General features: G+C 38.4%; 2 protein-coding genes across 3 annotated transcripts in view; one reads left to right on the top strand and one right to left on the bottom strand.

Moving 5' to 3' along the window:
* The window catches only part of st7l (suppression of tumorigenicity 7 like), a 116,628-nt gene that overhangs the window by 27,690 nt on the left and 62,627 nt on the right, over positions 1–26,311 (bottom strand). The gene's annotated exons all lie outside the window — the stretch shown is intronic.
* tox2 (TOX high mobility group box family member 2) overlaps positions 10,095–26,311 on the top strand; it is a 100,505-nt gene continuing 84,288 nt past the window's right edge. For both annotated transcript variants that reach the window (XM_077530390.1, XM_077530389.1), the window contains exon 1: positions 10,095–10,212. In XM_077530390.1, coding sequence (XP_077386516.1) covers positions 10,120–10,212 — 93 coding nt within the window. In that variant the 5' untranslated portion in view covers positions 10,095–10,119. The remainder of the gene's footprint in view (positions 10,213–26,311) is intronic.

The following is a 26,311-nucleotide window of genomic DNA, read 5'->3' as shown; positions in this document are numbered from 1 at the left end:
ACCAAAGTTGGGGTGACTTTTTTTTTTTTTAATTAATAATTTACATGAGTTTAACTGTTAACTATTAATTGATTGATTTAATTTTTATTTTTTATTTTATTTATTATTATTATTATTATTATTATTATTATTATTATTATTATTATTATTATTATTAATTCAATATCTGGTGTAATAACCTTATTGATTGATTGAATTATTTTTTTATTTTATTCTCTGTTCTTTTGGCTGCTGGACATGTAAATTTCCCAGAGGGAGCCATCCCAAAGGGATCAATAAAGTCAAGTCTAAGTCTAAGTCTAAGTCTAAGTTTTAGTATCATAACAAAAATGCTCAAATTCAGCCTGATTATCGTTATATGTGTACCCCGCTTAAAACGTCCCTCATTGTGGATCTTGGCCTTGCAGTAAAACAGGGTAGTGAGGTGGTGGAGATAAAAGCAAAAGCCTGTAATGTGGTGCGACACAAGGCTTTACATGTGCAGTGGAGGAAAGTTGTCATCATAAAAAAAATAAAAAAAATAAATAAAAAAATAACATTGCCCTGATGATATATAAAAAATAAAAAATAAGCCATGCTGGCTGTCAAATATTAATGATCCTGTGAAAGGCTTTGCAGCACATCTGAATTTATAAACAGAAAAAGAGCTAAATTACTTTCCCATCTTCTTAAGACCACACCCGAGATCACACTCTCTCTTTCACGCACACACACACCCCACACACACCCCAACACACAGTTTATGTTCAGCAACTATGTGCGTGCACGTGGCCGTGCACGCTTTGTGTTTGTGCAGAGCTTATTATTCACTTTTCCACTTCCTGCTGTGAGTCACCATCAGTGGAGGAAATTCTTTACAGCTGTACCTTTATGCTTTTTTTTTTTTTTTTTTTTTTTTAACATTTAAAAACATATCATGCACGCCCAGGACAAAGACAGGAATCTGTTTTTTTGTTTTTTGTTTTGTTTTGTTTTTTTTCCTTTACTAGATTCCTTCATTGACTTTGGTTACTAAAGCTGCATTTTATGGCGCTGTTACATAAGCACCTTGCTTGTTTAAATGTGTCATGAGCGGAGAGTGGCTTATGCAACGTTACAAGACGCCGATCAAATGTGACGCGCCTTTGTTGCCGCTTATCTTCAAATCCGAGATGCGGCGTTTGCGCTGATGAAAATTGCTCTCCGCGGGGGAGGATCTTAAAGAGACGGTCCGTGATTGCGGCGCATAAAGAAGTGGATCACATCTCCTCGCGCGGTGATGCAGTAGTCGTGGAAATCGAGTTGGAACGAGACAGAATTGGCAAGTAAAAGAGTCGAAAGAAGCGCATGCAGTTTGGAGTCCAAACTGCATGTGTATGTTGCGCAAGACTGAAAAGTAAATATTGCATTGACTCATTCATCCATTCATACACTGATGACAGATACCTGCTGAACCACAGTGATAAAATTACACTTTTTTTTATACTGATCTCTTGCAACATTAACTCATTTGCCAATAACGTGTAAATACGCTTTTTTTAATGTTCTAAGTGTCCCAAAGACGTATTTATACGTTTTTTTGTTTTTGTTTTTTTTATGCTAGAGTATACAGAAGGCTTTGATGCAGCCTCTCAACTGCAAAGAACGGTTGCAGAAATGGTAGTTATTACACAAACGGCCAGCAGGTGGCAGCAGAGCAAAGGAGATCAATCAGGGCCAGCTACAAAAAAAGCTCGACTACTTACAATTTTAAATAGATTTGTGAAAACTGATGAAACTTAGCTCACTTCTAATGCTAATTTCTGCAAAACGGAAACAGAAAGATATTTTTTTTTCCTGAGACTTGAATCTTTCTTTTGATAGATTCCATGTTTTATAGCAATGGAACACAATATTCTGTGGGCCTTGCAAAATCAGTCAAAATCCAATAAAACAGCCGGGAGCGAACGGGATTGCTTCTGTGAAAATGGCTGGGAGTGAATGAGTTAAGAGTCTCACATCAAAACATTGCATGTTGGTACCGTCGTAAATGGAGAACCACTTTAATTTCCCACAATCAAGCCACCAGTTGAGTCACTGACTGGACTATGTCACATTCTGATTCGAAATTCAGGCACAAAGCGAGGACCGCCTCTGCATGTTGTCTGTACCAGGACTCAGCACACTACCCCCCACTCCACCGTACCACTACTACCATGCAGATGACCTTTTCTGTTTTATACATGTCGGATAAAGGTCGCTACTGTTTTTGTGATTGGAAATTATACTCGCTCGCTCCTCCAGACGTATATGTTTCCGTTACAGTTGAAAACAAACACAAATACAAATGCAAATAAAAATTACAGAAAACGAGACGTGGCTCTGTTGGATTATGAGTGGATTTGCTAGGACATCCCCTTTGCACAAGCATGCCCAAACTTGTACTATCACTTGTATCACGAGTTAGGATTAAACGTTGACAGAAGACGACAGAAAGAAATAGGTGATGCTAGGCTACAAGTTAGCTTATCTGGTAACTACATCTTGGTGAAAACTCAACTTGACTTCTCTGAAAGATAATCTTGACCAAGTATCCTGCGGTGTAAGTATGTGAAGAGTTTTTTTCTCACTGACATGCTTGGCAAACATACAGTTTGGTCCGATTATTGGATTTTTTGAGAGCGATCTTCCTGTCGTGTGGGGTGCGTTAAGTGTGATTTTTGTTTTTTCTTCCCGGTCTCATTACAAAACCGTCAGGTTTGGTAGTATTTACGATCACAAACACTTACGTGTAACAGAACAATTTATTTATTTATATTATTAACTCATCTACTCCCAAAGACGTATAAATATGTTCTATTTTATTAAATATTACCATGCTCCAAAAGATGTATTTATACATTTTGGCTTTGATGCAGCCTCTGAACTAAAGAGAGTGCTTGAAACAATGGTAGTTACTACAAAAAACAGCCAGCAGAGGGCGGCAGAGTATAAGAGATCAAGATAGTTTTCTCCATGACATCACTTACTGCCATTCTGGAGGTCCATTTTTTTGTGAGTATTTGATCAAATGGTCCAGTACCTCTCAGCCACCAACATGGTGGACGAACACTGATCGCATAATTGAAAGAGCGGTTGTAGAATTAATGGTAGAACCTTGGCTATTTGCTAGCTTATCTGGTAGTTGTAGTAGTAAACTTTTCAAATTGAGCTTCAAGTTGCGTCCTTCCTTTGCCAAAGTAAAACATAACTGGTCACTTGTGATTGTTATTTTTTCAAGCAGTTCGTGGATGGAAAATAATCAGTCTTAACACACACCAAACGATAATCGCTCAGGTGATTTTTCTTAGAGACATCTGATAATTGGATTTTAATCGCAAGGTAGGGGAAATGCTCAAAATATGTGGCCCACGTGTAATGATTTGCCGCATATATTGAACCGATTTAACATTTATGATTGAGAAAAAAGGGAAAAAAAATGCTTTAATTGGGAATGGTTGACAGTATGTGTACAGCTTTAGAGATGATTTCATCACTTTTGTTTTTATTTCAATGATCTGTGACCTTCAACTGATTCATTCAATTTACTGCAATGTTAGACTTTATTTCATTTCATCCTTCTGTCTTCCAGTCTGTGCATGACGCTTCTCTTTTTAAGTCTTGGGCAAAAGGGGATGAGAAAGGGCTGCAGTTAAGCTGCCCTCCCCCCTCCTCACAATGAGATGGAAACATTAATCAATTAGGTGGCTCTGAAAGGAGATGAAGCTGCCTCTGCTCTGGAAATGAAATGCCGTAGACTTTTAAATCCAGTCAAAGGGCGTCCTCCCCTCGACTCACCAGCCCCCAATCTTGTTCTCTTCTTTCCAACCCCCTCCCCTTTTTCGTTCTCCAGTCCCATATAAGTAGGTCGGCCAATGAGAATATGATGAAGACGACAGAGTTTATTTAGGTGTAGATTAGCAGAAGAAGAAGAAGAAGAAAAAAGCATGTGTTGAAATTTTCTCTGTCAGACAAATGACGTTATTGGCACACTTGTGCGTGGCCGTAACCTAATCAAAGTTGCGTATTGTTGGTGGCAAAGTAGCTCATTGACAGCACGGAATATGGGGTCAGAGGAGGAGGGAGGGCACTTGTCTGAATAGGCCACATTGTGCAGTGGAACAAGAGGCAACATAGTGTCATTATGGGAGGTCAGCAGCTAGAAAAGGTTGGCAAAGGTTCACTACTGAGCGTGATGTGCTCACTGCACCTCAGCAAAAAAAGAGTGTATTAGACAGTACATCATTAATACGATCATGATATAGTCTCCACTTAACTCATTCACTCCCAGGACATTTGCGCTGTTTTACTGGATTTGGACTGATTTTGCAAGGCCCATAGAATATTGTGTCCTATTGCTATAACAACATGGAACCTACCAAAAGAAAGATTGGTCTCTTCTTTCATCAGGAAAAAAATGTACTTCTATCTGTTTCCATTTTGCATCCATTAGCATTAGAATATGGCTAAGTTTCATAATTATTCACACATCTGTTTAAAATAGTGGGGAAAAGAGCTTTTTGGTCTCTTATACTCTGCTGCCATCTGCCGGCCGGTTTTGTAATAACTACCATTGCTCAACCATTCTCTTCAGTTCAGAGGTTGCATCGAAGCCAAAACGTATAAATGCATCTTTGGGAGCATGGTAATATTTAAAATGGAACGTATTTATACGTTTTTGGGAGTAAATGAGTTAATTAACATAGCCTACTGTACATTACTCGGAAAAAATATGTGTTTTTACTATTGATTGATGTGCCTTTTTCAGGGCCGATACCGATGCTGATTATTAGTATTCAAGGAGGCCGATAACTAATATTTGAAGCCGATATTCATTTTCATTAAAAAAAAAAAAAAAAAAAAAGGGCGGGGAGGGTGGCTGATATAGACATCAAACATTTTTAAAAAACAAATGGCAATTTCTTAAAACATATTTATTGAATTAGCATTATTATTTTTCAGACTTTTCAACATGTAGTTTTTTTTTTTTTTTTTTTTTTTAAACAATTGACATCCTTTTAAATTTCTAACAAAATGTTCAGGGAGCTCCCAAGGTTATCAGGGCATCTTAAAAAGTAAAATGGAACTTAAGTAACTTAAGTAAGTAAATACCATAGCTCTCTATAGTTTTCCGAGGTTAATATTTTTCCCATAATTTAAAAATACCTGAAATCTTTCTAATTTCTTTGTTTTAATGTCGAACACAAACAAATGGTTCAGAAGGTTCTCAGCATCGCTTATCAAGTTAACTGAAAATTTAAATAAATAGCTCCCTAATTTAAAATATTTTTAGATTTACCTTACCGGCCGTCAGATTTTTTTCATAGTCCGATACCGCTATTCGTCAAAATGCCAATATTCGACCAGGTTAATTAGCAATCTATCCCTAGTTTTTACTGCATCTAAAGTCAAAGTAAACAGGAATTGGTTGACTGTAAAGAGATGACTCATTCATGTCCATAATTTCGAAAATCATTCAATGTGGTTCAAATTGTGTCCCCATAAGAAGACTCGACCCCTTTTGTCTCTTTTGCCATTAAGGCTCACGAGTCACTGTGACGGCAAAAAGACTCATCAAATGCTTTCTGACTTTTTTTTTTTTTTTTTTTAATATGAATGACTTTGCTTTTGACTTTCTCCGCCAATGAATTTCCCTTTATATCGTTTAAGCTCAATCAGAAGGCCATTCAGCTCTCTTTAACTTTTCACTTTCGCATTTCCGAGCGACTGCGGCGAGCTAAATGAAAAGCACTTTGGCTTGCTGGGGCCGCTCGTTTTATGCTTCAACCGAGCATTTTTTTTTGTTTTGTTATTTTGACTGCGAACTTCAAGCGACGACAAATTGGAGAGACAAAGTGGATTTAAATGCTAAAGGTATTGTGCGAAGACCAATGAAATGAAAGTGACCTATAAGGGGTTTTTAATGACTTTCCATTCCGGTTACCAGGAAGCCGAGAGGCTACTTCTTTGTAATGCCCAAAATAGACACACACCGAGCACACTTTTAACTCGATATAATTGTGTGCTGTGTGTTTTGTGCCACTCTTCAGGTGTAATTTGAGACTCAAGGTGTTCTTGTCAGGCATACATTTTGTGCTTTTTCTCCTCTGCCCAGCATCAATTATCGTCCAAATAGAATGACCCAAGACAGTGTATACCAAATTATTTGGTATTTAGCTTTATCTCACATCGGCGTGGCAAAAAAGAACGAGGTAGGGCAGAAATTCAGTATGGAAGATGGCGGTCACATGTATGACCCAGCCAAGTGGTTGTCAGAAATTCACTGCAGTCATGTTGCTGGACTAAAACAGTTTTTAACTCTTTCACTGCCAAATTTTATCCAAAAAAACAACTCCGACAGTGCCAGCCGATTTTGAGCATTTTCACTCATCTCTCAAGGCAGAATATTGTGCACTATGACTAAATAAACATAAATATGAACGATCGCATTCCATTCTTTCATTAGAAAAAAAAGTACATTTCTACCTTATTCTGTTGTTTAGTAATCATTATTTAAAAATAGTTCATTTGAGTGACATAAGCGAAAATGGAAAAAGGTGAGGAGAAAACAAGCTTTTTGTGAAAAGATGAACTGTGACTTTAACACTAATATTTTTTTGTTTAGTGACGCTCTGTGAATTTGATTTAATTTGACAAAGGCTTTGATCATTCACGTCATCCTTGAAGACGTTCGATTTCATCAGATTTGTCATGTGTCATTGTAATTTCCTACACCTTGAGCCCATAGAAAAGAGATACAATGCTGCCATCTGCTGGCCATACTTAATGGGAGTTTTTGATTTCACAACTCCATTGACCAGGCAGCGCTCTCTACAAGACGTTTTACTGCCCATTGATTAAAAAGGAAAAAAACAACAACAACAAAAACATAGTTGACGTCAATTGACGTTTATGGCGGCATTCATTAGGATTTTAGCATACGTCATTGAACGTTTTTGGCGGTCAAACAGTTAAAGAAGACACATATAGTATGGGAGATTGTCATCACATGTAGGACGGTCAGGTTGATGTGGTAAAAAGATATAAAAACAAAACAAAAAAGTAGGACACACATACAAAATGGGTGATTGTTGTCAGATGAAGAACATAGGCACCAGTCTTTGTTGCTTGTATACATTACTTTCTGCCCATGATAATGACTCCTGATTATGCAAAAGTAAAGCAGTCATGTTGACAACGGTAAAAAGTAAAATAGGAAAATGTTGTGGACACAGCAAGTACTTGCCAGAATTTCCTTTAACTCCTCTGATGTAGCTGCATTTCACATTTTATTCAATGATGACGACTGCCTTCCCTGATGGCAAAGCGATGCAAAAGTCAGTCATGTTGACGTGAAACAGCAAAAAAAAAAGAAAAAAAAAGTGGCTTATAAATAAAATATGAAGAATACAGGTGATTGTTGTTTCCACTCAACTGTTTTCCCACTGATAACAGCAAGTGTCAAGCAGTCATTTTGGATAAATAAATGTAAAAGTTGGGCACAAGCATAGGATAGCTGATTGTTGTCACTTGGAGGACACAGCCAGTCATGTCCAGAAATTCCTGCTGCTCCTTTGATGACGTTTTGTCTAATTGGCAACAACTGTCTTCACTTGCAACAGTTGTGTGCAAAAGTCAAGCAGTCACGTTGACATGGTAAAATAGTTATAGACGGAAATAGATGATGGGCCATTGTCGCATGTAGGACACAGACAGCGCTTGCCAGAAATTCCGCAAAGTATGTCATATTTATTCCAGTTGACAGCAACTTGCTTCTAGTATAAAAGTTGTGCACAAAAGTGAAGCCGTGATGCAAAAACAGGCAAAATGAACCTACAACTAAAATATGAAAAAGAGTAGATTGTTGTCTCTTTGATGTTGCCATATGCCACGTGTTCGCCACTTGACGACGATTGTCTTCACTGGTAACAGAAATGTGCAAAGTTCAAGCAGTCATGTTAAAATGGTAAAAGTTAAGGAGTAGGACCGAAATACAAGATGAGCGATTGTTGTCACATGCAGGACACAACCAGTACTCACTAGAAATTCCTGCAGCTCTTTTAAAGGGTAAGTCAACCCCTATTTTTTTGGACAATAATATGTTTTTTGCAGTCCTACTAGTCTAAACATATTATTCTGTTTAATACCGCGAATATGCGAATATTATAATATTGGAATTAGAGTACAAGTTAAGCAGCAAAATCCGGCTGTTTTTATCCATCTCAGGGGGCGGCCATTTTGCCACTCGCTGTCGACTGAAGATGACATCAGTGTTGCTCGGGACTCAGGTAACAACCAATCACAGCACATCTTCATAAAGCAGGTGAGCTGTGATTGGCTGTTGCCTGAGCCCTGAGCAACATTGATGTCATCTTCAGGCGACAGCAAGTGGCAAAATGGCCGCCACCTGAGATGGATGAAAACAGCTGGATTTTGCTTCATAAATCATATTCCACAAATGTAATATTAATCAGAATGTCATGTTGAGACCAGTGAGGTCACATATAACGTGTTGGTGTCACATATTATCTTGGTAAGAGTTTTACATAAATAGGATATGAAGAAGACGAGAGATTGTTGTCAAAATGCAGAATGATACTTTGATGTCGTCTTTTGCCAATTTTTTGTAGAGATGGGAGGTTAGCATCAGGACAGCTGGACGACAGCCCATAGTGTGTCCCCGTGTTGTGTAACGCAACTAACGTGTCGTGGAAAAACATTTTGGCCCTAAGCGTGTTATTTTCCTTCTTGGGGCTCTGCTCGGACATTGTTCTGCACTTACATCCTGTTGTGTCCACCACCGTGTGTGCGTGAGTCTGTTCTGCGCGTATGCGTGTGTGTGAGGGGTCAAGACTGAAGTAGCGTGTGTAACATTTTAAGCCACCAGAGGTCAACAAGCATGCTGGTTAACTCTTTGTTGGGCAGCAAAATCTACTTTTGCATTCATCTCACGGGCGACCATTTTGACACTTGTCGACTAAAAATGACATCACAGTGCCTAATGACCAATCACGGCTCATGTGTTTTCTGGGTTTGGTCATGTGATGTTCGCAAGCGCAAACTTAATAAGAATACCATGTTTAGACTAGTGTGGACAAATAGAACGTGTTATTGTAAAGAAATTTTTGGACTCGAATTCCCTTAACTCATTTACTCCCAAAACGTATAAATACGTTCTATTTTAAATATTACCATGCTGCCAAAGATGTATTCATATGTTTTGGCTTTGACGCAACCTCTGAACTGAAGAGAATGCTTGAAGAAATGGTAGGTATTACAAAAACGACTAGCAGATGACAACAGAGTATAAGAGATCAAAAAGCAAAGTGGTTCAATACTTGTTGCAAATAGCAGAGGACTCGTCCACTTGTCTGACTCCTCAACGAAGGCCGAGCAGTAACCATTAACTCTAAGCTTAGAGTCTTTAGGCTTAGGGTCTTTGTAAATTATTTTCATCCATTCTACAAATTCCTGCAGAAATCCAAAAGTTATCAGTGTTTGATGTAAAAAGTTCATTTTTTTCCCACCCTATTAAAAGCTGTTTTGACATCCAAACTAAGCAACGTAGAGGACTGAGCTTCCTGTACTTGAAACTTACATTTAATATTTTCCTGTTGTTGTTCGTTCTGTGTCTACCTGCAATGTAGTACTCATTACTTTTTTTAAATTTGATCAAATTGTATTTTTTGACCATTTTCCTCTAATAAATAACAATATAACATTGCCCAACAGACCATTAACAACCAATAAAACTCGACTAAATTAATAGTTATCAAGTCTTGATTTATTGATTTATTTATTTAGCTCTTTCGGTCTTCAAATTAGATCGTTTCTTGCCGATTCAATGAAGAAGACGATTCCCCTATTTGGCCGCACGAGGTCGCAGTTTGCCCAGCGCTTAGAGTAGGGAAGCGCTCTCTTGCAACAGTACAGAAAGAGAGAGGCGAGGAGGAGGGAGGGGGGAGAGACAGAGAAGTAGAGAGAGAGAGAGAGAGAGAGAGAGAGAGAGAGAGAGAGAGAGAGAGAGAGAGAGAGAGAGAGAGAGAGAGAGAGAGAGAGAGAGAGAGAGAGAGATGCACATTCGACTGGATCTCTACTCTCGCCAGTCCCGCGGACCCTGCTATGGACGTCAGGTTCTATCCGGCTCCCCCCTCCAGCGTGGGTGCGTGCACGTTAGCGCCTGACTCCACTTTGGACTATTACCACTCCAACAAGGTAAAAAAAAAAACAACAACTCTTTTTACTTTCCACCTCCTTATGCCTGGCATCCATCGCAACCGTGACAAGTGCTCCACTTTTCTTTCTTTTCTTTTTTTTCTGCCAACAAACAGCTGCGCTCAGCTTGCATTGGCGCCATAACTTTGTGTTTAATAGGATATAATGTAAACAAACAAACAATTTAAAAAAAAGAAGCCACATGCACCTGTTTTAACGTTTTTCCGCTGCGTAGTGGTTCTGGGATCAGTGCAGCGCTGCACTCAATTTTTCCCTTACAAGCCTGAATGCATTTAGTATGATTTATAGTTCTAGTATTAAAATGCATGAAAAAGTATATAATTGTTTGTTTTTCTAATTAACTTGGAAGTCCGATAATTAGCTATGTGTGCTATTAGTGCTGACTGAGGGACACTAAATGTGTGCACGCACAAGTTGTGCTCCAGGGTGGGCAACCTATCTGTCGAGGGTCATATTGCTTTGAATGTGCAGCGGTGCCTTGAGATATGAGTGACTGGACTTTCAAATTTGTCAGTCAATCAATTTGCCAGTTGCAAGTTTACTGTCAAACTACACAAAACAGAGAACAACACGTTTTGTACTTAAAACCCAAATGCCCTGCTAGTGTAATGATAATGATAATTCGAATATATGCTGCAGTTCATTTATCCTCCATTTAAGTCACAGCTTGAATACAAATACATTCTTTATCCTCTGCATGGAACCATTAATATTAGTGCCGCATTGATGAGCTGAGAGATGAGTTGAGTAAATATTATGAATTGCATGGTTTTAGGCAGGACATTCCCTCGTGCCATTCATAATAACGCCTCAATGTACAATAAATTTGCCCGTCTGTCTTATACTGTCCCCTGGTGGCCAACTCAGGCACAACACATTCTAGTTAATTATGCCATTACTGTTTGATTCCATAAAGTGCACGTCTTTTCACATTAAAATACCTATCACAACATTTTTTTGTGGTTGACGGCAGGAATGGATTACTAGCATTTTCATTCATTTTAATGGGAAAAGGTGATTTGAGGTAAAAAAATGTTTTGAGTTGCAAGCGTGGTCATGAATCATGCTAAAGTTGTATGTCAAGGCGTCACTGTGTATTATTTTCCATTGTTGCATTTTTGCTGAAAGAACGTTTGGCTTTGATTGATTTTGTCTTATTTAGTGTTACATGGTTGAAGTATTAATTTAAGAGCCAGTAAACATGCATTGACTCCTGTAGATATTGTTTTACAGCGACACTGTTTATCTCTTTTGTCACTTTCACCACATACCAGACGAGTTTACTTTTTTTTTTTTTAATCGTTTATTAATGAGTCTGTGTAACGAGCGGTTTGCTCCCCAATGACAATGTGCCGTTACAGCCGTAAAGATAAAATATTCGATTTGTTGTGCTATCTGTGTTGGTTGAGGCATGTACGGCAAATGTATTCACTCCTTTTTTCGAGTCGCCATATAATGAACTGATTTAAAATGGAAAAAAAAAAAGACATGCTCCTCCTGTCTAATAATTAACATTTGTTGTTTGCATTGTTGCATCATATTTTAGATTGATTTAGTACACCGCTCGGAGGAGGTAATTAGCATCACATGTAGTTGAAGCATTTCGTTATGCGCATCTTATGTAGAACCGGAAAACATGTACCAATTCGTCTTGATATTGTTTTAGAGCTACTTTGGTGGCTTGTTTATATATGTATATATATACATATACATATATATATATATATATATATATATATCATTTTGATGGCTCACAGAAGCAGAACATTTACTTTCGAGAGCTCTATAGGTGCCCACTTGAGAGTGGTCCTGACAATATCACAGTATGTGTAAAGGTGGTTTAAAGCACCCTGGAGGGGTGACGGATTGCTTGTCCCTCAATGGGAAAAATTCAGTTTTTGTAGCAGGGATCAAGAGGGAACTTCATGGTGCTCTGGTCTTTCTGTTCACCTTCTGGTTCCTGAGCCAAAGTAATAATAAAAAGATACAATTGCCAATATATATATATATTTTTTTTTCATGGTGCAGTTACATAACGAGCTGTACAGTTGCTGTTATGAGGCAGGCCGGCAGGTACACGGCAGTGTCGTATTACTTCAAGGAACAGCTGTGACTGTGCCTACAACTGCGTAACTGTTGAATAACGATGCGCCTCGGCTTGTTGTGACCTTTCGGCTGAGCGGAGATCCAAAGGGGGATGATGTTGCGTCAGGTGGAATTGTGTGTGTAAGGTATTGATTGGATTTATGAGAAAAATTACTGTAACGGAACAAACAGGTAGCATAGTGGTACAGTACGTGGCAACAGCTGTGTATTTGTGGTGGTGGTGTACCTAATGTTGTGTCTGTAGCTGTGTATAGTGTATGCCAACTAGGATGTGAACATTATATGGTCCACATTCCATATGTTTATGCATGTCATAATCCATCTATAAAAGCCTACACTTGCTGCGGTTTGTCAGGGAGCGTCTGCCAATGTGATTTTTATGCTCATACATTGCGTTTGATGTAGTAAGGCATAAAAGGAAGGGGAGTGCATGATTTTTTGATTGACAACGGATATTATCAATATGGACTCGACCTTACTATTTTATGCACATTTTTACAAAAAGCTGAGTTTAAAAAAAAAATCTCTTTTTTTTTTTTTTACCTAGAGGGCATTGCGAGCTCCTCTCAGCTGCGTCCAACTTGTCCGCCGATGCTCGCACAATCACCGTGAGTCATCTTTACATCGGGCCCTGAGATCCTTCCTAATCTTTGTGAAGCCCCCGCGCGTCCTCCCCGAGTGGGAGGCTTGTTTGCCAGCGCTGAAGGCCACTTTCTCTAGAAAAATGCTTGTTTTAGCAGCGGGGTTGACTATTTGTCAAATGCATTATGACTTGTGCATATACCCTTCCACACTAACCCCCCTCCCCCCCCCCCCCCCCCCAGGCTCAATCACTCGGCTGCGATGTGAAGTTGGATAAATTACTGGAGCTGCTGCACCGTCGTTCTCTCGCTCTCTCCACCCTCCTTCTTTCTTCTCTGTAAGAGGACGCACTCTGTAATTATATTGCGTGTGTATATATATATATATATATATATATATATATATATATATATATATATATATATATATATATATATATATATATATATATATATATATATATATATATATATATTAGGGGTGTGAATTGCCTAGTACCTGACGATTCGATTCGTATCACGATTCACAGGTCACGATTCGATTCGATACCGATTAATCCCGATACGAATGGTCACGATTCGATACCGATTAATCCCGATACGAATTTATAAGCCGATTGTTGCGATTTTTGTCCATTCAAATTTAGAAAATACTATCAGTAAATTTGTACATGTACACTGTAAGATTTGTATGAATATATTTATCTAAAACTTGAGGCTTATAACCGTGAGCCACTGTACACAAACAGTTTGCAATCTGTTTCACATTTGAACAGCATTAAAATAAAAATATTAAGGCTTAATGTGCCGTTCATATAACATTCTTCCATGCTCAAGGTGTGAATCCTAAATAAAAAAAAAAAAAAAAAAAAAAAAAAAAAAAAAAAAAAAAATCGATTCTGCCGATTATTGAATCGATTCGAGAATCGCGCGATGTAGTATCGCGATATATCGCCGAATCGATTTTTTTTAACACCCCTAATATATATATATATATATATATATATATATATATATATATATATATATATATATATATATATATATATATATATATATATTGTAGGGGTGTGAATTGCCTAGTACCTGACGATTCGATTCGTATCACGATTCACAGGTCACGATTCGATTCGATGCCGATTAATCCCGATACGAATTTATAACTCGATTGTTGCGATTTTTTTTCATTCAAATTGAGAAAATACTAATCAGTAAGCTTGTAGAGTGTAAGATTTATATGAAAATGTATTATTTATTTATCTGAAATTTCAGTCTTATAGAGGTTGTAATCTGTTTCATGTTTGAACAGCATTAAAATAAAATATTAAGGCTTAATGTTCCGTTCATATAACATTCTTCCATGCTCAAGGTGTGAATCCTAACCCGAAGTCAGACGTTTTGTTGAATATTTTTCCATTAAAAATGGAAGTTTAAAAATCGATTCACACACAAAAAATAAAAATAAAAAATAAAAAAAAAGGCAATGATGATAAGACGTTGAATCGGTAAGACTACCGAATGAACAATTCTGAGCTCTTAAAAAAAATAAAATAAAATAAAAATAATAATAATAATAATAATAATCGATTTTTTTTTATTGAATCGATTCGAGAATCGCGCGATGTAGTATCGCGATATATCGCCGAATCGATTTTTTTAACACCCCTAATATATTGTTACCAATCCATTAAAATTTGTAATCACATGACTTCAAGACAATTAATGGCAAATTTTACATGTTCTAATGTACAATACAATGTACAATGTACAGTAATTTCATAATAATTCATAAAATTAGGTTAAAATTAAAAAGAAGTACTGTATTGTAAAAAAAATTAGTGATATAGATTTCTGTCATTTTTCTGCCACTAGATGGCATAATTGCATTTATAAGAACAACAACTCAGAACAACTCAGTGCATTTTTTTTCTTTTCATATTAAGAGCTATCGAATCTTTAACATGAAGTAACTTGTGAATTTCTGCACTTTTTTTTTACATTATAAAATACAACTTAATGCCTCCACAAAAAAATGCATTATTATTAAATTTATTACTGCGTTGCGACTGGAATTCTTCCAGTAAAGGTTTTCCAAGTAAGGGGCGGTCATTAATCGCTCGTTAAAAAAAATAAAATAAAAATAGTACCGTTAAAGGAACTTTAAATTAACTCGGAATTAACGCACTAATTTTGACACCCTAATATATATACATAGGCTCTGATTGCAGACATGCTAATGGGAGCAGTGCAGGGAAAGAAAATAAATGCAATTACATTAGTAATTAGTAATTAGTTACAATTATATTTAAAAAAATGCAATTGTAACATACAGTATCATTGCTCTAAAGCTCAGCATACACCAGCCTCACTATCGCCACATTAGTCATGCTTTACTTGAGATTATGACCCAGGCCAGCCTATATATGCCCGTTGAACATGTGTGTGTGTTATGTTTGGCGCCCAAACATGACTGTGACAGAAACAGAAAATTCCCAGGAGCGCCTCGTCGTGTTCTCACAGATGAAGAAGTTAATTACACGGAGGCAAACATTCTTGCGCCGGCAGCCTTGGACACAGACGTTTTTGGGGTTTTCACATTGTGCCCATTCATAACATTCTGCTGACTGGCCAGTAACGACTCTACTGGCTGAATGTTAACTCATGCGTGGATGGGACGGGATGCGGAAATGACAATGCGGTGCGTTTGCGGGGGGATATAACGATGCGTTGATTATAGCGTTTAGTGTTTGTGAAGCTTTCGAGCAATCAGGCCACTTTTTCCTTTACGTTGCCAGAAATAATGTGAAAAGGTCATGTTGGCGAACTTGACGGGCTGCGCGGCCCTGAGGCTCATGTTGACTTTGAGATAATTAGCTGCACGTTAACAGTGGGAGAAAGTTGCAGCATTTTGATTGCACTTTCATTCAGAATGCTTGATGGAGTGCATTTTTACTTGTTTATTAAATTGGGTCCTTGAACTTGATGGAAGGTATTTCTCTGAATAGTACAGTGGTGCCTTGATATATGAGTGACCCGACTCACATATTTTTTGAGATACAAGCTGTCGGCTTTGAAAGTTAAAGCTATTTTCTTCCAATCCAAGTTGAAGTTTACTGTCAAACTAAAACTATTTACACAGTGTGTTTAAAATGGCCACATAGCTTTATTTACTTTATTTGTTTGCTTTAGATAAGTCGATCCTAATGCTAACAATTTCACGCGATAGACGGTTTAACACTTTAGGCAACGGACATTTGAACATAATCTGTGTTAGCACCGTTCAGTTTCATGCTAACAAGCAATGCTAATCCACAACTATTGTCAAATGATGTAGGAACATGGAGGTGGGGCTTGTTTCATTCTACTGTACACTCGGTAGGCATTTGGAGTAGTTAGTCAGGGTAAAATTATTCCATATTGCTCCTTTAAGTCATCCTGAGCATAACTAATGTTTGTGGTAAACAATAACATAACTTTAGCAACTATGCTAGTGCTAAGAAGCAACGTCCTGGCTAGTCCATGACATCATTATTATTTATTATTTATTTATTTACAGATAATTTTACTCATGTACTATCAGATCATAGTTACAGTTTTAACACATACGACAAAAAGTGATTCTCTTGAAAAGTGCAAACTCCCTTTTAATGTATTTGCTAAACGATAATGTGTTAGAATTCATGTTCAGCAACAATGCTAGTGCTAAAAAGCAACGTCCTAGCTGGTCCATAAATATAAAAGAGTCAATTAGCTGATGTGGGGTTGCCCTGACATTGTTGCCTTAAAACGTCTTCATCCACCTCAGTGACTTGGAGGCTGGCAGGCTCACGCGACAACCAACCGCGCGCAAAAGCCACGCGGCCACATCGCATCACATCCCAAGACGTCGGAGTAATTACAGTTTTGACGCTGATTGCGAGTGGAAGGCCGCCCTGGCTGGCCCGACTGGTGGCCCTCATTAAATCACATTAACCCTAATTACCATCTCTGACCCCCTCCCCTTGAAGCCCACGTGACTCTTTCCCATCCCTGGCGTCCACCGTGCCATGGTGCTCTTTTACGGTATATTCTTGATTGGTTTATAGTAAGTCGGGAGAATGGCACGGAACATAATGTCATTCAGCGACGTGGAAACCAAAAAATAAAAAAACAAGCCCGGCCGCCAGATGTGCTCCAGCCTCGATAAGGTCTTGAAAGACAGACAGTTTATTATTCTGCTGCCTTTGGTGTGGTTCGAAGCCGACCTGCGGGGAACGCTGAGTGATGCCTTTCACTTAGCAATGAAAAACAAACAGGAGAAGTACAGTGTGCATGCTCCACTGGAGATAAGTGCTGCCCGGCTATACGCAGAAGCAAGCGACTATATACATTTATAATGACAACGTATTCAAAGCGCTCTCAATTTGCGTTAAGTAACTTTATGGCCAGTGCTGGATATATGACCGCAGACGTTATTGTTGACATTTAGCATGCTTATAGGTCAGGAGACTTTATTATAATGTTTAAAGCAGACTTTTCCCAACCCTTTTTTCAGCTCAAATTAGAAATGTGGTTCTTCCCTGGGACCAGAACAACCACAACATCGTATGTATTGTCATAAGTGACATGTACTTTACATGAACTAATGACAACAGATAAGATTTTGCCAAGAAATCGTATCACAGTGGAGAAAAAAAAAGTTATCGGTAATTGCATGCTTAGTCCCACACTATAACTACGATGTCAGACGATTAATGTAATGCAAGTTACAGATGCTGATGCATATTCACAGTCAGAAACTATAATAATAATGAACATTCTCAATTGGGAATACTACTCCACTGACTTACTCAAAGTCTTTTTATTTTTTATTTTTTGCCTTAAAGGGCTCCACCTGACTCATTTAGCCATTTTCAGCAGTAATAACTTAATATTCTGTCTATAATTATTAATTTGATTACTTCATCATTTTTTACGTACAATTAACACCTTTAACCTTATAAAGCCTGAACCATGAAATACATGAGAAAATTCTGATTCTTTGTAAATAGAGGGCTGTATATTATCTTTTTGAACAAATTTAAAAAATGTTTTTTTTTTTTTTATCAACATATGACTTTTAATCCGTGTCATATTTGATACATCCGGTCACAATGCTTTAAATTTTATATTTTGTCAAAAATGTAAGAATAAACAGATATATCAAATATATAGTATTTCCAAAAATCAGAAAGAACATTTCCCACGTTTCTCAATTGCATCTCATCTTGCAATGTCACTGGAAAAGCCATTTGGCGTTATTAAAGGGTTCAGTTAACGACCAATCATGCCAGTTTGCCAACATGGCATGACCAAACCCGGAAAACAGGTGAGCCGTGACTGGGCGTTACCTGAGCCCTGAGCACCTGTGATGCCATTTTAAGTTGACACCAAGTGGCAAAATGTGTTTTTAAAAGTATTAATTGTACGTGAAAAAAAATATGAAGGTATCAAATTAATTATAGACAAAATATTAACTTGTTATTGCTGAAAATGGCAAAATGACTCAAGTATCCCTTTAAGTATCGTGGCTGGCATGTGGCAATTGATATAAACAGAACAACTAGAAATAATATAGTCCAAAAAACTAAACAAAACACTGCAACTAGTTATAATGCATAAGCAAAAAATCTATTGGTGTGTTATTGCAAAGCGACCATACATTGTGACTTATTATGAAACAACCACCTTGCACATTAGAAACAATCCACAAACTAGAAATAATTTACAATCAAAAGTGCCATATAATTATTGCGATTCAATTTATTAATGGTAACTGCCAACTTGCACATTAGAAATGAACACTACGAATAGTTCACACAAAAATTACGGTTACGTCAGACCTGCCCATATCCAGCAAAGTTTACATCATGCATACAAAACGGTGATCAAAACGACGTCTAAAGGCGGCGTAAGAACGCGCCCGTCAGGTGTATTAGGCGCGGCGATCCGCAAGCCTGAGCAAACGCCGGCAGTTGTCTCAGTGTCCTCAGGTATGCCCTGTGCAAACACAAGCTACAGATCCATGCCGGCTACTCGCTTACTCAGAAATGTGCAGACTTTCTCACAGGTAGACATACAGTCGACGCGACTTGTCTGCACACGAGTCATGTAAATTAACACATTCACTGCCAGCCCAGCAAAAATGCATTATTTGACGTCTTTTTCCGTCAATGGCAGTCAATGAGTTAACTTCCTCATGTTATTGTGCAGCTGAAAATCTCCACGTTGTTAATGGATAACACATTTTTTTTGTCAGTAAATGAGCTGGTACTTTTTTTGTGGCGGCTTTTGTGTGAGTGTGGGTTGGGTCGGTGGATATGTGAGTGAGTAAGTGAGCGCATATCATCACAAAGCCACATCTCGCTTCCCCCCAGGGCCCCTTTACTGCCTGCCTCAGTCCACCAACCGCACCACTTCGGGCACTTTTGGGCTTTGTTCACAAGGTTTTTGGTCGTGTCTCTGCCGTGTGATTCTCCAGGAATTCCATTTGTTGTGTGCTGATAGTCGCCGAGCCGCAGAGTCATCGTAACTTACATCATCAGGAGAGGGCGAATCCAAGCGTTTTGTTAATATGTACTGTACTGTACATCTCCAAGCCCAAAAGCTTTTGGTTCTTTTCAGAGCTATTTGATCACATGATGATATATATAATAACTAAACCAGAACAATAGGATTACAGTATGAATAGCCTATATACAACAATAATACTGTCTGTATGCTGACCAAATGTTTCCACATAAAGATGCCTGTTTGCTTTCATGAATGCGTAACTCGCCGGTGCTGCGTTCAAAGTCACCTCCATTTCCTGTATTGATCGCAGATGCACAAAAAAAAAATAAGCGCTTTGTGTCCGCGGCGATAACTGACGACGCAACGTGCTCCGTGTCCTCACTGTACAAACATAGCACGGCATTGACACGCAGTCTGCACAGGCATGTGGCCGTGTGAGTAGCCTGTACATAAACAGTGGCGTAATTGTCCAAATGGTGCATACAGTGGAGCGCGGTGGCAGGATCATGATTTGATGTGTGGCGGGGTTTTCAACTGGAAAAATTATGTGGCGGTGGAGGGAATTATGAACAGTTCCAAAAGATATATTACTGCTGTCACTAACGAATATTTTTAGAATTATAGTTTATAGTAGAATTATAGCACGTCCGCATCCCAGTTCTGAGGACTTGAGTTCGAGTCCAGGCTCCGGCCTTCATGGGTGGAGTTTGCATGTTCTCCCCGTGCCTGCGTGGGTCTTCTCCGGGTACTCCGGTCTCCTCCCACATCCCAAAGACATGCATGGCAGTTTAATTGGGCGCTCCGAATAGTCCCTAGGTGTGCTTGTGAGTGCGGATGGTTGTTCATCGCTATGTGCCCTGCGATTGGCTGGCAACCAGTTCAGGGTGTGTCCCACCTACTGCCCAAAGCCAGCTGAGATAGGTTCCAGCACCCCCCGCGACCTTTGTAAAGAATAAGTGGTCAAAAAAATGGATGGATGGATATTTGTACTTCTCAAAGGACCAGAAAATATCCTGACAACAAACAAATGGCAAGTTATATAATAAGCGGTCAAGAGTATGGATGGATGGATGTATGGATGTATGGATGGATGGATGGATGGACAGTTCGTATCCGTCCGTCCAATCCGGGATTGATGTTGTACTGTGTTACCGATTCGGTCATATTCTAAAGTAAAAACAGATGTTTGAAAATGTCTTCTTTTTTTTAAATTAAACACAGAAGATAATCAGTCTTCTTTCACGAATGACTACATAAATAAGTGATCAACTACTTTTAATATGCTGAAAAATTTAGACAATTTTACATAAAAAGACAATGGCTCAGAACGATTACTCGCTTATTAAAATAGTTGTTGATTAATTTGATCATGAATGAATTAATCATTTTTTTTGTTTTCAGAGTAGCAGATGTGGCTAGAGCCAGTATCTTTTCCTTCCAAACTTCCATCTTGGCACCTAACTTTGTAAAGTTCTACCTTTGAGACGCAGACACACATTTTGAGAAATATCACATGCATCAAATGAAGCACTTGCATGTTTTTGGACGATGAGCGGAGACTCAGTTGTGGCTAATCAGCAGGATTTCTTCTTCTCTCTTTTTTTTTTTTTTTGGCACAAGTTAATTCTATTTAGGTATGCATCACCTAATATTCTTTTAATGGACTTCACAGGAAGTGCTGACGGAGTGACAAATTGGCCAAAGTGGCTCATTTGCACGGCCCGGCTCCGCCCGTTGGCTCCTTTGATTCGTTTTCAATGAGCGATCAGTAAATGGTCGTTGAAAGCTGTTGTGAAGACTGCGCCCATTTGAAATGTTGTTAAATTTGTTGGGCTGCTAGCCAAACATTTGTTAGGCTGCACTATACCTGCAGGCTGGGTGTGGAACATTTTTAATGTGGCGTCCATTTTCTATTTTGACTTGGATCGAGATTGTTCTCGAACAGGGCACATCCAACCATTGCAGATTTATTTTTTTTATTTTTTTTAAATTTATTTTTTTTGAATTTATTTATTTATTTATTTATTTTTTTAATAGTGCTTGTCCTCATTAAGGTTGCTGCTAGCTGGGTCTGCCTTGGACTGGTTGCCAGCCAATCACAGGGCACATATAGATAAACTACCATTTACAACTTTAATGATCCTAATATGCATGTTTGTGGAATGCGGGAAGAAAAGTACTCTACCTGTTGACTGTGAAGCATGCGTGCTAACCCACTGCACGCTGCACAGCTTAAAATGAGTTTTTGAGATGACTTCTGTGTTGTGGTTTCCCCGTTTGACATTTCAAAGCGACGCCACTTTTGAAGATTTACTGCAGGTTTTTTTTTTTTTTTTTTGTCCCCTTCGGTAGGGTTATAAAGCCTCAATTGGCTTCCCTACGGTTGGCTGAGCGAAAAATGCTTCGCAGTAATATTTTTATAGAAATCTTGTTGTGGGGTGTACAAACTTGCACAAAGTTTATATATATGCGTGAAAAGAAAATGCTTTCAAATGTTCTCGAAACAGTCGACAGCAGTGAAATCAGAGCCGCCGGTTTGCACATCAAACGTCTCGCAGGGAATGTTTTCACACACATCAGCCGAAAATGAGCAGCAGATTTCACACCAGCTGCTTTATCGCTTCACGGGCAAAATAATTACAAGATGAGAAATGTGCATTAGCGATTTAAAAAGGGTGACGGTGTGTATTCAGAAAAAAAAAAAACACTACAATTTATGTAGATAAAGCATGAAAGGAGGGCTGATAGTAGGTACACACTGTTTCATTTATTTTTTATTTTTTGGTTATATTTACACTTACATCAAAATAGAGTTTCAAGCCTGGTAGATGGATGGATGGATGGATGGATGGAGCTTACATTACCTATCTATCTTTAATCAAGACAGCTGGGAGGTTATCTATTCTACAGTACTCTTAGCTTACGTCAGTGTGGGTAAGCTAATTAGCTTGTTAGCCAGCTAGCTGTTTGATTGATAGATTTAACGTATGCACAAACAAATGTATTCTTTCCTTAAAATACCAACACTACTAGCTAACTTGTTAACTGGGTAGCTTCTACATTGAATATCGCAGAAGACAAAGGCTGTGTTTAAATAATGATAGCTTAGATAGCTAGCTAGTTAGCACATATATGCGTATGTAAGATATACGTCATAAGTAATTTAAAAATAACTATAAATTGAGAGCTAAAATGGAGGGCAAAAAACTAAAACCAAAAACTCCTTGCTGTTAACTTTGACGCTAATTACAGCATCACATCGCCAATTGCTGATTTACATGGTTAGGCTGCCGACTGTCCCTAGCTAGCTAAAATTGTTAGCTGGCTAACTTCTAGATGAGAGGGAGACAGCAGAAGTGAAAATGATGTTTAAATCAAGATAGTTTAGCTAGCTAGCGAGTTAGCACATGTTTGTGTAGGTAAAACGACAATAAATTGATAGATTATAGATAGATAAAACAAAGTACTAAAACAAAAAACTCCCTTGCTGTTATTCTTTGATGCTAATTACAGCGCCACATTGCCAATTGCTGGTTTGGCATGCTCACTACAGTGCTGGTTCTGCGTGTTCAGTCCAATGCCAATCAAAATGCGATAAAAGCTTTCTAAAAATTGATAAACCTAACATAGGACAACATACTGTATGCCAAGCGCAAGTTACCAACTCGGACATAATTACTGTTGTCGTTGCAATCGTAATGTACCGTCAAGTGCCCGCTCGGAATTTCTTCCGAAACGTTTCTGACTTCCTCCTCGTGTCGCTCGGTGGGATTCTCCCTCCTCTTCATCCTTCTTCTCCCCGGGCTGCTACTCGTCAGCTCGCGTTAGTCGCCAGCGCACAACTAAGTGGCTGTGACAACACTCTCTGATGTTCCAGCTGCTGCAGATTTATGGCGTTATTAAAGCGCTTGTCGTGTGATTAAAAATGTTAATTCTTCCCCGAAGTTACACGCCGTTTTCTTGTTTCTTCTTTTGGCGGCTCATTCAATTACATGGAAAACTAAACGAGGATGGATTATTCAATCTTTACAGGAGCTGTAAATAAGCAGATTGTTTGGGCTAGGAAAGAAATTACTATTACGGTTTGCTTTCTTTTCTTGAGACAGTACAACAAACCTGTTTATTATGAAATTCACCACGCACAAAAACAAAACAAAACAAAACAATCGTCTTTTACATTGTGTGGATTTGATTGATAACGCTGAACATTTGAGTCAGTTTGGTTACATTCATGCTACACTGCCAGAAAAAAAAAAAAAACTACTAAATTTGTACCTTTAAGGCTCCAGTGGTTTTTCACTGGGAGAGTACTCTCAAGAGTACACCGATTGTACACTCTAAAGAGGGTACACATTGGGACCCTTGTGATTTTTACCACCTGCAGGCAAAAATGTACATATTTGCACACTTTTTGGTACCGATTAGCCAACAAAGGGTACTGGCTAGACCAGGGATGGGCAACATTACAAAAAAAACCAAAAAAAAACGCTTCCTCGACCACACATGATCAATGCTAAGTTGTAATTACTTCATTCATATCAAGTAGTAGCACTTGCACCTGTTTATGTCCATTAGAGAGGAAAATTAAGCTCATCAGGGATTTTAATGTTTCGATCACAAGTCACAGTTAGTTTCATGTGAAAATGTGCAACTTAAAATTTAACGTTACAGTTAATTAAGACAAATAAGCACACCTAATCGATTGATTAACGACCTTATGACAGAAAAGGTTACCTGGGAACCAAAGAGTGGCCGAAAAGTACTAAACTACGCAAATAGATTTTTTTTTTCTTCACAAGAACCATTGTTAGTTTGTATACAATACAGAAAGTGCAACATGTGTCTCTTACTGTTTATTTCTTTAAACTGCATTCCATACAACAGTGGGCTCTTTCAAGAAGGATTCACATGGGACTACCGCTTATTTGTACCCTTTCATGCAAACAAAGGCACAGAAATGGTCCCTCTTCGCCCATTTTGTCCATTTACAGACTTTTTTTTTTTTTTTTTTTTTTTTTTTTAAACAATAAACATGAGTACTTATTTGTACCTAGGGTTTCACTTGTGAGCCCGACAGGGTACATCACAAAATGTTGTAAACGGAACAAAAACGGACCCCTACAGTACCCTTTCTTTTGAGAGAGTATGTGGCACAATTCTTTGCATCTCTGCATTATTTTGCTCACCAGCAAGTGCTGGACATTCCGTCGCCATTTATTCATAAGTCCTTTATTCCATTTTCCTTCCTCCAAATGTCAAGTATTGCTTGTTTTCTAAGCAAGAGCAACTATGAATACATTCAATTAAACAGTACTAGCCAATGTGACTGTTTAGTAGATTTTCCTTGTGGCTAATCAAGTTTATTAAAAAAATCTTATTAAAATGTGTTTATTTTAATTGTAAAAGAAGTCATACACCTAGTTTGACGTGAGTGTAACTAATGAATTGTTTCCTCCCATCAATGATTCCCTTTTCTCCCAAATGAATGTGTTGCGGGTGTTTTCTTTGGCTGACTTCGGACTGTCGTTACGAATCCGTTTATGTAAAGAGAAACGCAGCAGCCTCGTTGGAGCGATCTCCTTCGCTAAGAATCTGTTTTCTCAGATGCTTTCCCCATTCCAAACAGGCTGTTGCAGTGGAATTCCTGCACATAAGTACAACTTGGCCTGAGTTGAACCTCCCTGGCTGGAAATTATTCTAGCACAAAAGTAATTCTCATTAAAGTAATGAGAGAGAACTTTTTTTTTCTCCCCCGTTGATCGCTTGATCTTTTTGAAGAACTCTTCTGCTGAGCTGCATATATCTTGCATATATCGGCAAGCTGCGGCGAAATGACCAGCACGTGGTATTTTTCTATATACACTTTAGTGGCTCCTGAGTTGTGAATGTGTTTGTAATTGAAGATTTTCAATGATAGAGTGAATTGTATTATTATTGTATTACATGGAAAGTATGTTTTTTATATTGTATTGTTGGCAGTTCATCAAGATTCACAGTGCATTAGCCTCAGTACACATCCGTAGTGTTCACATCAGTTTGCTGTGGTTTATTTAGTGCGTGGCAGTTCCCAGATGCTGGATAATTTCACGGGGGCAACAAATGAGTCGCCCTCACTGTTATCACCACATCACCGCATGCCAGGTGTCCGTAACACAAATGCGCAGTGGCAATGTTTGCAAAAATATGGACGCATGTGGCTGATGTCTGATTGGAAAGCTGAATTTCAATCTCAAAAAGTTGCTCCCCCATCCTTTTTCTTGTTCTTGTTTAAGTGATGATTTTTATAGCTCTGAGTGGCTTAAAAAAATGCATACCTCAGCAGAAATTTCACAGGCACCAGCTTTCATGAAAACCCTTACATGACCCTAGTCATTACAGTAAGCATAACCCCTGCAGACCCTAGTCATGACAGTAAACGTAAGCCTTGCATGATCCTAGTCATGACAGTAAACATAACCCTTGCATGACCCTAGTCGTGACAGTAAGCATAACCCTGGCATGACCCTATTCATGACAGTAAGCATAACCCTGGCATGACCCTAGTCATGACAGTAAGCATAACCCTTGCATGACGCTAGTCATGACAGTTGTATGTTCATACGTGTTATCATTTGTTGTCATTGTATGTAAACATTATGTACAACATTATGTCAATGTAACAATGTTTGTTTACATATGTTTCATAGTTACAGTGTAGCATTTGCATAAGCTAACAGCTAGCAATCACTAATGCTAAATGCTGTCTTGGTTGATGGTTAATGGGTTTATAGTATGAATCGCTTTGACAATTGTGTGATTGAAATACACATGGAAAAAACAGGATGCCGGGACGGGACCTGTGTAATATTGGGACAAAACAA

Source organism: Festucalex cinctus, chromosome 8, assembly GCF_051991245.1.
Source record: "Festucalex cinctus isolate MCC-2025b chromosome 8, RoL_Fcin_1.0, whole genome shotgun sequence".
Taxonomy (NCBI): Eukaryota; Metazoa; Chordata; class Actinopteri; order Syngnathiformes; family Syngnathidae; genus Festucalex; species Festucalex cinctus.
Note: the sequence above shows the minus strand (reverse complement) of the source record. Positions and strands in the feature narration are given on the sequence as shown.